At 46.8% G+C, this 13516-nt stretch overlaps 1 protein-coding gene across 1 annotated transcript; it reads left to right on the top strand.

Annotated features, from left to right (window-relative positions):
- Positions 1 to 1304: 1304 nt before the first annotated feature.
- On the top strand, positions 1305 to 7712 carry LOC147701525 (ferritin light chain, oocyte isoform-like). Its single transcript, XM_086930211.1, has 4 exons — positions 1305 to 1529; positions 4877 to 5023; positions 7035 to 7160; positions 7436 to 7712. Exons 1-4 carry the CDS (start codon positions 1428 to 1430, stop codon positions 7592 to 7594), a joined length of 534 nt encoding a protein of 177 aa, XP_086786337.1. The 5' UTR covers positions 1305 to 1427; the 3' UTR covers positions 7595 to 7712.
- Positions 7713 to 13516: the final 5804 nt, after the last annotated feature.

Here is a 13516-nt window from a genome sequence, read left to right as displayed (position 1 = left end):
CCACACAGCATGAGAGCAGCGAGCAGCACCAGGATTGGCTTGGGCAGGAGCACTCAGCGCTCATTAGGAGGCTGTAATTCCCCCCCAGCTCCCTACTCAAGCTAGTGGAGAGAGGGCTCTAATGCGCATGTCAGGATGGACACCCAAAGGCAGCCGTCCAAACCGACATGCGTACTGAATCTGGACTGGAGTCTGGAACCAGGGGAGACAGAGTGGGAATATGTGGTGTCTTACTGCTGTCAATTACTTTGAAGCTCCAGCCCCAGTAAGCCTGCATGCACTCCCCTTCTCACCAAAGATTCAGAAACTGTAAGCGACTGGGCCATAGCGCGGCTTTAAAAAGCTGATGCCAGGGCAGAAAAAAAACCGTTAATATCTATTTATATTTATTAAACATATCTCTACATTTAATATGGCGGTAGGGGAGGTCACTAATAGGGCAGAGAAACGCCCCATGTCCTAATAAAGGAACCGCCCCTGCTAGGCACACACACCTGCTCAGCGCCAGGATACCCCCCAGTGCGTTTTACAAATAAACATAGTGCGCGTTACACATACACAAAATAAAACATAACTGCACCATTTGGGCCATTTTCAAAAAAACCTTGGGGAAGAAAGATAAGCAAAGGCGTCCAAATATCGTGAAAAATAATTTTGAATGCATGTGGTCCAGTGTGTTTTATAATGCATAACTGTGCAAGAAGCTAGAATTAGAAGCAGAAATACGACACCCTAAAAGATAAGAGTATGCAACATTGACTGTTTTTTCTGTTAAAATTCCTAGAACTCTCAACCTACTGTAAAAAAATGTACAATCTGTTATAATAAAACCAATGTTACTACCCAGGGCAATTTACCATTTGCAACGTACTGTCCAAAAAAAGATTCCTCATATTACTCATTGATTGTACCTCAAGGTTGTAGGGACCCCTCAGCCCCAGACACACGACTGAATGTGGCCCCCCTGGTACTTGAAGTGTAAGCACCTCCCCCTCCCTCACTCCTCCGCCCCAAACCAGACCACGACAGGCTGGAGGTGTCGCAGTTTATGACACTTGCTGGTTTTCGAACTTGGCAGCCACAGGACTGGCCGTGGCTCCTTATCAAATGCTATGTTTACTATCCCCTTAAACTGTACGCTACACCTAGCTATTAACGGTCATTCTCTTTGCTCAGCAAATTGTGTTGTTTTGCTGAGTCTTAGAGATGCTGCCGCCGACGTGCTGGCCCTTCCCATTGGCTGCAGGTGCTGGGCGTGGCCACCGGCACATCAGTATAAAAAAGCCCCTTCGGACCGTGAGTTCAGAGACATCAAAGATTACGCACAGCGTCGAGTAACCGGTTCCTGCTTCAACAGTGTTTGAACGGAACCAGGTGCTTTACCGGAGCCCGAGAAACCGATTGAGCCCGCTCGCGACGACGTCACCATGAGCTCCCAAGTTCGACACAACTACCACCAGGAGAGCGAGGCCGGCGTCAACCGCATCGTCAACCTGCAGCTGCAGGCCTCCTACGTCTACCTGTCCCTGGTAGGTACGGGGTCGAGGCCGTTCCATAGCGCCAAAACGCACTCCGCCTGCTCTGCACGTCTATCCCCTGTACTGCCTGGGTCCTAACGAGTCAAGCGGGTTGGTTCTCTCGCACGGGTTAGTGAGGCTGGGGTGGGGGAAGTCAGATGTATAGTTAACTCTGACTCGGTTCAGACTTAGGTTTGTGGCAGAACTTACTTCATCATTTTACTCGTCTTAATATTATCGCCACAGCCTCTATGCTTTGGCCATTAAATGCAAAATGTTGTGTTCGGTAACACCATCGTTTCTACAGTCGTTGCATTTCAGTGTTGTGGTATAAAATACCTATTTCCTAGCCTGTGTATAGCTAAGGCGATTACCTCAAATAACTTTTTATTAAGATCGCTCCATCTCCCTTACCGCCCACACCGGATTGGCAGGTAAACTCTGATTTAAGTATCTATTTGAGCTCTGGGAGCAGTTACCAGGTCTAACCAAACCCCTATCCTTCTGGCGTCTCAATGTAAGATACTGGGTCAAAGTGCTTTCTGAACCCTGTTTTGTCTGCATGCGCTCACCTTATTTTACTAAGGCGGTGAGCTGTGTGGTGCAAGTTTAAGAGTAAATAGGTTTTCCTCTCTTAAGCTGAAAAGACAAACCGCTCTTATCCAGTGAATCGGAGATCCGTATTTAAAACCTAGAACACTAATGGCTCAAAGTGCCAACATGCTGAAATAGTGTCCGGTGAGATTGTCTGTAAAAATGCACCTACTTTAGTACGTACTGCGGTCCTCCCCATCTCTTCTGCATGTCTTTGCTCTAGGTAGGCGCTCTTGCTAAACGACTCTTTGGAGTTGGTACGTTTGGTTTGTGCTTCTCAATGTGCTACTTCCTGGTGCTGTTTAGAGAGGAAAAACGAGGTCTACCAGCATCTGCACCTTGCAATGGAGGGTTGGCATGCGGGTGGGTGAGGGCGTTTCAGATGGACTTGACGTGTGGGAGATTTGTAGCTTGACTGTTTTTCAAGGGTGCTTGGCTTTGGTGTGATGCCCATTCTGGTCTCGTATGGGGTAGTCTGCCTTTGCATGTGTTCTCTTTGGTGGGTTTAGGGGCGTATTTCTGTTGTAGGTATGTCGGAGACTAGTCGGTTTTCTTTTATTCATTATGCTTATCTTGATTGGTTCTAGGCATTGTTGTACAGGTCCTGTTAGTAGACCCGACTGAAGTGTTAGGCAGAGTAATTTTCTGTTCATCTTTAGATACGAAATTTACTAAAGTGGTTATGTCTGGTTGCGTAGTTCGGGAGTAATTCGATCAAATCCTAGCTCAGGAGCACAATTAACTTAACAAGTACGAGAAGCTGTTGCATTCACTGCTGTACTATTAGCGCAAAATGCACCCTCTGGTCCATTTTGTGTTAAGAAAAAGGCGCAAAATGCTAGTTACGCTCCGTGTGTAAATTGCATAATCTTGTGCATTTTTACTTTCATTACACAACAAATGACATACTTTACGCCCCTGCTGTTTGTCACCAGGGCACATCCTGATGGGGCCAGGGTTGTGGCTAGTGCATATGGAGTGAGGGGGGCGTTTTTTTTTTTTTTTACTGCTGGTGCTCTGGTTGTGGTACACCATAGATCCATACTCTGAGGTGGAGGCACCCTCTTGGCAGGCCCTGTCTCAGTGCATTGCTTATGTGACATGGCCATTCGAGATTACACTTTACAAGGACTTTACTAAGATTGCAGTAGCAGTGTTTGGTGGGAGCATTGTTCCGCAGCAACTGTAATTCTCTGGATTTCGTCTCTTCCTGCCATTTTTAGCCTTTCTATCATAATTGGTACCCACCCCCAATCCCATAGCTCGCTCTGTCCCCTCAGTTAAATATCTTGCTGCTTGCTCTCTTCTAGGTTGTCACTGGCTCCTAGGGTCTGGGTGTTTTCCTTCCCACCCATCTTATCTGTCTGAACAGCCAGCTGTGTTTTCAGCCGACCACGACTTCTCTCGGTGCGGTTTAGCCCTTCGGCTGCTGATTACGCACGTGTGGAGGGGGTGGCGTTGGGGGCTGAGGTCGATGTCTGGGCGAAAGGCAGATCAGTAAACACTGTGGGGCAAACAACTGTGGATAACTTGAAACATCTTGAATAGATTAACGCTTTATAACTTGATACGCACCTGAAACGAATAGGGAGGTGTTTTAGTTAAATATTACGGGTGTATCCTTCGACCAGAGAAAGTCCCTGGCTCGCTGCAGACCAAATGCAGCAGAGTGGGGCCCGGTACTCCGAATGTTGGGCCCGAAAATAGACTATTCCACGCACTGCCACCCTTCTGCCTTTGTAAAACATGTGAACGAGCTGGTGATTGGCAATGCTGACACTTCTCTAGCACAACTGTCCATCAGCGCTGCGAGACATTTCTGCTAAAGCCACTTACCTCCACTCCCTGCAGCCACCATCTAAACTAAACAGTTTAGAAACACACATGTAAAATTAACCGGTGTGCCCTTAATGTTCAGCACGTGGTCTTCTGTCCACTATTTGTTGATAAACCCCTGGCTGGCACTGAAGGATTGTGCCCTAAGCATCACTGGCATAAACCAGAAACTCTCAGGGCGCTGAAACCACTTGGTCGCTAATGGCTTTGGGTCAGGAGTCTTGGGGTGGAATCGTCCAGCCTAGTGTGTCCGCAGCCTCCAAGCGATGGACCCAAGGATGTTGATTGTGCTTGGACAGTCGGTCCTCTCCTAGATGAAATGAAATGAATGAGACTTATATAGCGCACAACTTACCCTGGGGCATCTCAGCGCTTGCTTAGGGAACCCGTCCTGGTATTCCCCTGTGAGATAACCCTGGCAGGGTATCCACAAGGTGAAAGCCAGGCATCCCACCGCGAGGGGCCGTTGTGGAGATTAAGCAAGCTATTGCCCAGAGTCGCAGAGTGTGAACCCGTGAGTTGAGAAGGCACCGGAGCGAGAATTAACGAGTCTGTGGAATTTTGAGCCCAAGACCCGCCGAGGCGGGGAATTGAACCCTGGTCCCGGGCCGAACTCAAGCTCCAGGTCTGCCGCCTCTAACCCCTGAGCCACACTTCTCCACTTCTGGGGCCCTTGAGCCCTTCCTCTGGCTTGGGTGAGATCATCGCTTGGCATTATCTCCACTATAATCCAAGGCCTCAGTTAAGCCATGACTTCATCAGTGGCTGGACCTGTCATTTTGATGTTGGCTCAGCCTGGAGATGAGGTCAGCACCTCGGTGTTTACTTCATGTTCAGCTAGAACATGTTTAATATTAACTGTACAACTCGGATCTTGTAAACAATAAAACACCAGTCTTGCGTATACTAATCCCTTTTTCTTTCTTCAGGGTTACTACTTCGATCGTGATGACCAGGCGTTGGCCAGGTTCTCAAAGTTCTTTAGGAAACAGTCTGAGAAGAAGCGGGAGCACTCTGAAAAGTTGCTGAAGTTCCAAAACAAGCGTGGTGGGCGTGTGGTGCTGCAGGATGTAAAGGTAGGTATTACTTCACCAGTATTTATTTGAGGGCTATTGATTCACCTTGTCATGCCCAGGTGCTGTCTACGCAGAAGTTCAGTTGGATAGAATTCCTCATCCCAGCAAATGTGCAGATTGCACAGTCCATAATCTCTTCTGGTGTTTTCTTTAACAGAGCACATGTTCTAACATGAGTAATCTTATTTTTTTAGGTGACCCAAAGCGCAAGTGTAGCCAGATGTTGACCGTGCTAGCTCACCAATACACTTGGACTTCGGGTTACTCATACCACTCAACATGCTCTCACCGGTTCTTAATTTGTGGTGGTGATTGCAGGTGCTCAGCAATGGCACCTACTACAGGGCCAGGACATGTATGCATTTTACTGCTAGCAACAGGTTGTTCATTCTAAAGTTAAAGTAGATCATTGTTCTCTAGGCCCTTCCGGACACTTCACCTACAAGAATAGCAGTGACCAGACCCATCCTACATATCCCGTCCTCACGGCAGGGACTGCATTCATCAGCTACATTGGGCACATAAATGGTGTGCATCATCTTGTTGGAGCTAGGTTCCTTTAGGTGAGACTGGCATGACATGTGCCATGCAGCTTTGCCTTTCTGAGTGATGCTGCTAAGGCCCAGTATGGGACCCATGCCTTAAACATTACAATACATAGACTTGGGGACTCTGTCTTTACTGGTGAGTTGGATTTCGAAGGGAGAGGTACTAAGGCGGAAAAGCTTGCATCCCATTCTGCGACTGGCTGTCTCAAACATGTATGCCATGTCTTTGAAACTGTAGTCACCCTTTTTAAAAGAAGTAACACACTAGCTGTGAGCTGATCGAAGGACAGCCTACCATGGTTGGCGTGCAGAATTTGCTCTTGTCAGGCATGTTTTCTTGTTTACAATCCCCATGTCTGCCAATATGATTGAATGAGCAGCATAATGTCTTGGAAACTACACCAGGGACTTCAACACTAGAATCAGTCAATCCAAATTCGTGCTCTCAAATATGTGCATCTGGAGTTTTGCATGAATCCAATCCTAGAATAAAGTCTAAATGAGTTTTGTTGCCTTTTGTCACAATAGGGGTACCCCTCAATAATTTTTCTAAATTAGCGTTAAAGTACTGTATATGAAAAGACCATTTAGGAAATCGATAAAAAGTTGACCTAGGATAGTGCAAAAGCAGTGTAGGACCAGAATGAGAATAATTAAAAAAAGTTGTGTACCAAATTATTTAGAAGCAAAATTGTTCAACACGTATATCATTTAAAGACATAAGGAGATATGGTCATGGCTAACATAGTTCATGTCTACGCGCGTTTCAGCTGGACGCCTTTATCAGGTAGCCATGGTGGTCTAGTAAAATTTTGATATATCTAATCAATATAGAACAGAATTTCAATGAGACTGGTGGAACGCTAGTGGTTGAGGGAATACCCTTTACTGATTAGATGATTACAGCTGTAAAATTATAGACAAACTGGCTGATAATGAATAATGGTATCTCAGTCAATGCCCCTGACAAAGCTTGTTGCAATTACTGATGCCTCTTTAATGAACCTTTAGCTATGATTACTTTGGTATCATTCTTGTATGATAGGAATATTTAGATTTTGCATGGCATATTCAGAAAGTATGCAATCCATAACTTCAAAAGCTGTAAAGTCCTAAGGTGGGGGAAGCAAATACTGACGCTGGGGATCAGGTCTGATATTCTGGCAAAAATGCGGAATATGCCGATTTTGAAGCAATCGAGTCCTAGGATGTAGGTTAGTTGTAGTCGATGGTGCAGCCCCACAATCTATGCTTCACGTCTCCAGCAATAGTGTGCAGAAAACCGTTGTTGCTTTTTATTCAGGAGCTATCAAACCTGCCAGTTCAAACTAAGTATTTAGGTTATTGCTGGTGCTGATATATCTTGTGACCTATAAGAGCTGGGTGACTACTAGTGGTGGTTCTAAATATTGACTGTTGTATCTGGGCACTGAGGTGGCTTCACCTATTTCTATTGTGTGCAGAAACCAGAAGCGGACGAGTGGGGCAACGGCACCCAAGCCATGGAGTATGCTCTGAAACTAGAAAAGACAGTCAACCAGGCCCTGTTGGATCTGCACAAGGTCTCCACTGATCACACAGACCCCCATGTAAGTACAATTGCATGGCATGGGGTGGCCAGGGAATGCAGACTGTATCTATGGGGTTTTAAAGGGGATTTTTGATTTAGTAGTTTAAATTGTGAATTGGGGCTGCAATCTCTAGGATTGCAGACTTTTATCGGTGTCAGGCTTGCTGGACCTTTAAGTTCTTGAGTTCATTGATGGCCTTGAGATAATAGAGCTGATATGGAATGATGCAGCCTTTTGATAAGTGTTTGTTTGGCCTGAAAACACGATGCCTCTGACCCTCCTTTCCCTTGCAGATGTGCGATTTTCTGGAGAGCCACTACCTAGAGGAGGAGGTGAAGCTCATCAAGAAGCTGGGCCACCACCTGACCAACCTAAAGCGCGTCAAGGCAGCCGAGGTGGGCATGGGAGAGTACCTCTTCGACAAGCTGACCCTAGATGAGGACAGTGACTAGGTCCAAACATGGTGGCTGCTTTCCTGTGGGGTTTAATGCTTTGCTACTAGCAGCTCCAACTGAACATGTTGGTGGAGGCCTTGGAACTGATCTAACTGAATAAAAAAATTTAATTTGGCATCCGTGTACGTCCTGACTGTGTGCAAGACATAGGGCTACTACTTGGGACTTGAAACAAGTTTAAAAGTTTCTTAAGGTGTCAGCTAAATTAATCTAGTGTGTTTTGCGAACATGTTGGGATAGATATGGATGTTGCCACTGACTGAACTACTTTGGTTCGGCTTGTATTGAGGGGGGAGCATGCACACTGCCCCAGTGGGCTGACTTCTTACAATTATGTTTAGTTCTGGCAATCCCCAGCTCCATCGCCCATTATAATCCCTTCCTGTACTGGGAGTTCTTGGGGTGCTGAAGGGTAGTGTTGTGTTCATGATAGTCTGTCCTACTTCTCAACTGTTTACATGCAAAGCATTGTTGAACCAAGGTAGCAATGCTGGTTTGTATAAATTTGTCTCGCCTAGTGAGTTATCGATGCCTTTATTTCACTCTGCCTTTACATACCTCTATGCTCACAGTAGCAGCCTGGCATGCACGCTCACTACGGCTTTTACTTGCAGTTAGTGTAAGATGCACAACAGTCTAACACGGCCTACTCAACACATCACGGCCATAAACTAGTCCTGTTTTCCCAGTTCTTAACTACAAATTTACTAAGTTAACCGAGTTTTCATGCATCACTAAGTCTCATGATGCCTATGACCTTTTCAGTCTAGACAGCAAGTAGGTGGATTCATCGAACAACCCTCCAAGTAGGTGTAAGCTAGCTGGCTGTTGATTTGGACAATCATTGGTTTGACCACTCTCACACCGCCTCCTTTCAGAGGCTTTTGCCTGGTTCAGCAGTCTTTGTCAATGCTCCTTTTAAACTAAAACATGCTAGTGATCAGCCAACAGTGATGCTCTTAATGTCCAATATAGATGAGTTACTCTTGGGCAGCTTAGTCTTTTAAGTATGAATGACCTAAAACTGGTCTACTTCAGGTGTCTGTAAATATGATTCTCAATGATTTGTGATCGCAAATTCTGCAGCCCATTGCTTGAAGCATGCCGGACTAACAGCCATGGTATCCTTCCACTGTGCACTGAGGGAATCAAAGTTTTCAAGCACAAGTTGGTAGGGTGGTGAAAGTACGCTGTTTTGCTGACTGGTTGCCTGGTAGTACCCCATTTACAACTTTTAGGGGCATTTTGTTCTAACATCTTGATTCTGCCTTGGCACAGTCCGCTCTGCAACCCTCATTCATTGTTTAATTCAACACCGGTAGGTTAAGTGACACAGGATGTGCTGAGGACTTCAGCGCTACTAGCATCTTTGAGGAGCCTTGCTTGTTTCTGTGCCTGTTTAATCAGCCAATGTAAATCAGTTACAGTACTAGTTGGTTCCCATACCAATTAATCTCTTCGTGAATGTTTAATTTCAGACCCAGTCAAGCGAGAAATGCAAACCCCCAATGAACGTCTTGATACAGCAGCCATTTTTAGGTCTTGCATGCGCTGCTCTGGCGAGACATTTAGTAAGTGGGCTTCAGAAAATGCTACCACTGTGGCCTACAGCTTGCAGTTGCGTGTACTTACGAGCAAAGGTGCCATCTGGCTTCCCTCTCGTCATGGGTCATCAGCTTTCAAGATACAAGAGCTTTCTTTCACATTCCTGAAGTTGATAGCTTCCTTTTCATTTCACTATATATCCCTACTGCTCTTCTACCCCTCTACCACCCGTAACTAGCAAAGACACTCACAGAAGCATCACTCTGCACCACCAAAGCATCACTTAAATTAAATGAATCATGTGATTCGTGTTTACAAGCATCTCCTGAGAAACTCTGCAAAAATTTCAAATGACTGTTTCCATGGTTTGAAGGTTTCGCCGCGTTTCTCAGGAGATGCTTGTAATCGGCTTTTAAAATATGAGAGCTTTCGTTTCACATTCCTGAAGTCGATGGCTTCCTTCATTTGCCTAAATATCCCTACCTCTACTCTGCCACCCCTCTACCAACCACAGTAACTAGCAAAGACAGTGTCACAGCATAATCACCCAGGGCCAGCACAGCACCATCGCTCAGCAAGACCCAAGTATCATTCACCACCGTCTCAGCTCCTGCCACTACCACCACCTCAGCCTTCTCTCGGAATCTGCCATCTGTTTCTCCCCTAGCATCTGGCCGCTGCTAGTGTTATATTACCGGTACTAGTTCAGAACCTTCAACCTCCAATTGTTTATGCCGCCTCAAACGAAACTTTAACAAACCATTGGAACCGGCAAAAACAAGTTGCCAGCATTGCAAGAACAAAAGAATAATTAGGACTTTTTTTATTGTACGTACATTTTTTAATATGGTCATTCTGTTGCATATAATGCCTTTTCGGTCATATATAAGGTAACAAATGCTTCAAGCACTTTTTATTCACTTTTCAGCATGCTGTACAGCAGCCACACTTCTCTACAGCACAGCTTAAACACATTGGCAAAGTCAATAGCTCTGCCCAAACACAAGGCCCCAAAAGTGAGACCTATTGTCTATGCCAATGCTTAAATTTCTTTATTGCATATGACACAGTAAAGATAACCAGTGATGTTAAGCAGCATGTATCATAACAAAGCATAGGTATCAAAATGGCGATTTCTAATCATATTCCCTTTCCAGCACCCTAACATGTTCACAAGGCTGAACATGGTCTAGAATGCTGACCCAAGAAGCTAGATTGGGGCCCACAAAGATAGGTGGAGGGTGCTCACTGATGCATTTGGTTTCTCCCCAGCCCACTTAAAACCATTTCTGCAGACAGCCCCAACTTTCATACTCCATGCCCTCTGCCTGCATACACTAGTCCGCTTCCAATAGAAGTGGTATTGCAGATCCCAACATCCGTGCAATATTGCCTTTGGACAGCAAACATTTTAATAAAGGCAGAGATGAGGGTTAGTTTAAGCTGAAATGGAAACCAATCTGTCACTTATGCGGTCCCTATCTTGAGAGTATAGGGTAATGGTTAAGTCATTCCCTCTCTTGCCCTATGAATGATTAGCTTCTGATCACATCTCCAGCCACCTGAAAATTAGTGCTCCGGTGTCTGGCTGCGTGGCCAGTCCTTTCGTTTTACTTCTCCTTTTTATAGGTTCTTACATTTCTTGGCTTATCTTGCTCTTAATATTAAGAGCCGAGTAGGATTGGGACCACAAATAGGCCCAGGTACCCAAAAAGTGACCCACTTGTGGATTGTGACCTTTCGTGAAGCATTGCTTACTCGGTAAAGGGACATTTTGGTGGGAGAATGTTGCTATAAAAGCCTTTTATAGCTTATAGTTGGTAAGTGAAGGCAGGACGGGACTCCATTATTCCACTGCATCTCACCATCTAGTCTAACAAATCTTCAGGTCCATGGTTCTCACTTTGCCCCACTCCCATAATCCAGAGTTCCCTTTTTGGCCATTAGGCTCTGATCATTCCTGGGCAAAAGGAAGAATCACTACAGTGTATCTTTATCGCACCATTCCCAAATATCCGTACATTTTTTTTACTGTAACAAATTATTGCACTTTTGCGTCTGTTTTTCTTCCATGTAACATCTATGGGAAGTCCGTGCATAGGAGATTGGTGGCTGCGCCGAAAACGAGGTTACAGCTCAATAGCGAAATCTGAGCCATTGAATAAAAGTAAGATTTTGAATGGGATTTCATACCTCCCTCACATGACAAGAATATCCAACCCATGAACTAGTGTTGCAAAGGGACCCCATAGGAGGGAAGGCCCCATAGTATTGCGGAGGGCAGCAGGTCAGCACATCCTTGGGGGTGGCGCGAGCTGCTGGGGAGGGAGTGGGGCTGGGGTATATAGGGGTGACCCCCCCCCCCCCGCCCCCCCTCATCCCACGCGCCCTCTTTGCTGCTGCCCCTCTCCAGCCAGGTCGCGTCCCAGGCCGCTGCAGCCACGCCGGCCGTAGGTAGTCCCCCCCTCCCCTTCCAGGACCCTTAATCCAACCCATACCAATTTGGAGGATATCAGCGCAAACCGAGGTAATGTAGACTCGCTCTCTCCTTCATCTCCCCACCCCCCGGGCCCTGTCCCTGGGCTAAACCCAGGTTGCACAGGGGCCCCGTGGTTCGGAAACCACGGGGAGGTGGAGGTGTCCTTTAAGGGGAGTGAATGCAGAGGCGGTGGGGGAGCTTTTGTATAGCAGCATGGGACTGCTCCAATGAGGAGGAGGTGATGGATGAGGCACGGGGGGCCGATCCCCGAAAGGGAACATTTGCAGGCCACCGGAAGGTTCAGACATTTTAACTGGTGGGGGCTCAAAACACATCCCAACCCACCACAGCCAGCGGCGACTGGTTGCCGTCGTGCGGTGGGGCCGCTTCAGGCCACAGTAGCCGCACTGTTCATTTGTCCCATCAATGAATGGGCCAAAGACACTTCGATGCGAGGCATGGGTTCTGCTCCACATCGGGCGGATCACTATAAGGCTGCATCAGTTTCATTAGGCCATGAAACCGGCAGGACCAGGGCCGCTCTGGTGCAAATGCCGCCACCCCACCGGTGCATGGCTTTTTGCGGTAGTGGCTCATTGGTCGCTAGGGTAACTTCTGATGCCCGCTATGCGGTCGGGCAGCAGGCCGAGTTAGTCATTAAAGTGGTGCGACGATCGAAAAGCAGTGTGGCTCAGTTGGTCGAGCAGTTGACGGTGACCTGGGAGATCTTGGATTGCGTCTAACGGGCAGCGCAAACAAGCGCATATTTCCCCAGAATCCAAAATGATTTTTACTTCAGGACAGACTTTGCCGTAAATTATAGGAAGCACTATTATACTTTTGCCGCAGTCGTGCTCCTGCTCCCCCCCCCCCCCCCCCCCCCCAACGTCACTGTGATGGGCGGCCGGGGCCCTTTTGGCCGTAATAGCGTAGGGGTACTGGACCACAACGGTGGCCGTCATGTGGCCTGGCCTTATGTGGCGCCAAAACAGCTGCATTTATGCATACTGCATCCCCGCGCAAGGCCACGGTGATAGCAGTAGCGGTAGTAGCAGATGCATATAGGGCCACAGCGGTGGCCGCATGCGGCGGGCGGCCTGGCCTTAAAACGGCGTGACAATGGCTGCATTTGCGCCCTGGCCCCGGCGCAGGTCAATGTACAATGGCGGCACGGCCAGCCGCAGCAGCGCCATACCAAGAAAGGGTCGAAATATGGGGTGTATTTCTCTTTGTCTAACCTTTGAACAAAGTAATAACCAGAACAGGTGTGAGAATGGGCCTGTGTTAGCCTCCTCGAATGTTATAATTTCAAAGCTGTGTTTACGTTTGCTGGATGAGTGCAACCGTTTGATAAAGCAGACTTCGAGGGAGACGCAGTGCAGGCATTTAGTGGATGCACGCACGCATAAAGAAACCCAGCGTGCCAGTGCGGTCAAACGTATCATAGTATGCCCTATCAAAACAACGCACAATGTTTCATGTTGGCAGAAACAACAAATACATGTGTTAGTGTCAAGTACATCGATAGCAAGCTTGTCGCAGAACCCTGCTAGTATGAGAACGCAACACTTATTATTTATTAAAAAATGTTATATAAAGTCGGCGATAAGTGGGCTGGGTTGGAAGTAGGTTCCGAGACGGTTACCTATCTGACTCCAATTTTATCCTCCCGATCGTGGTGAAAAAATCTTAACTCTGCAGCAGTGCCACCCTTCTCTGGCTCTGATAAGTCAACGAGACCGGTTAGAGTTCGTACAGTCTTACCATGTAAGACCTGAAACAATCGAAATATTATACCAACGACGCCATAGTTGTTGCCTATTTGTATTATGCAGCAAACAACCACGATATGGCCAATAGCCCTGACTAGTTGTAGGTGTAATGCTACTTGTTGT

The sequence above is a fragment of the Lissotriton vulgaris genome, chromosome 7 (assembly GCF_964263255.1).
Source record: "Lissotriton vulgaris chromosome 7, aLisVul1.2, whole genome shotgun sequence".
NCBI classification, from domain to species: domain Eukaryota; kingdom Metazoa; phylum Chordata; class Amphibia; order Caudata; family Salamandridae; genus Lissotriton; species Lissotriton vulgaris.
Note: the sequence above shows the minus strand (reverse complement) of the source record. Positions and strands in the feature narration are given on the sequence as shown.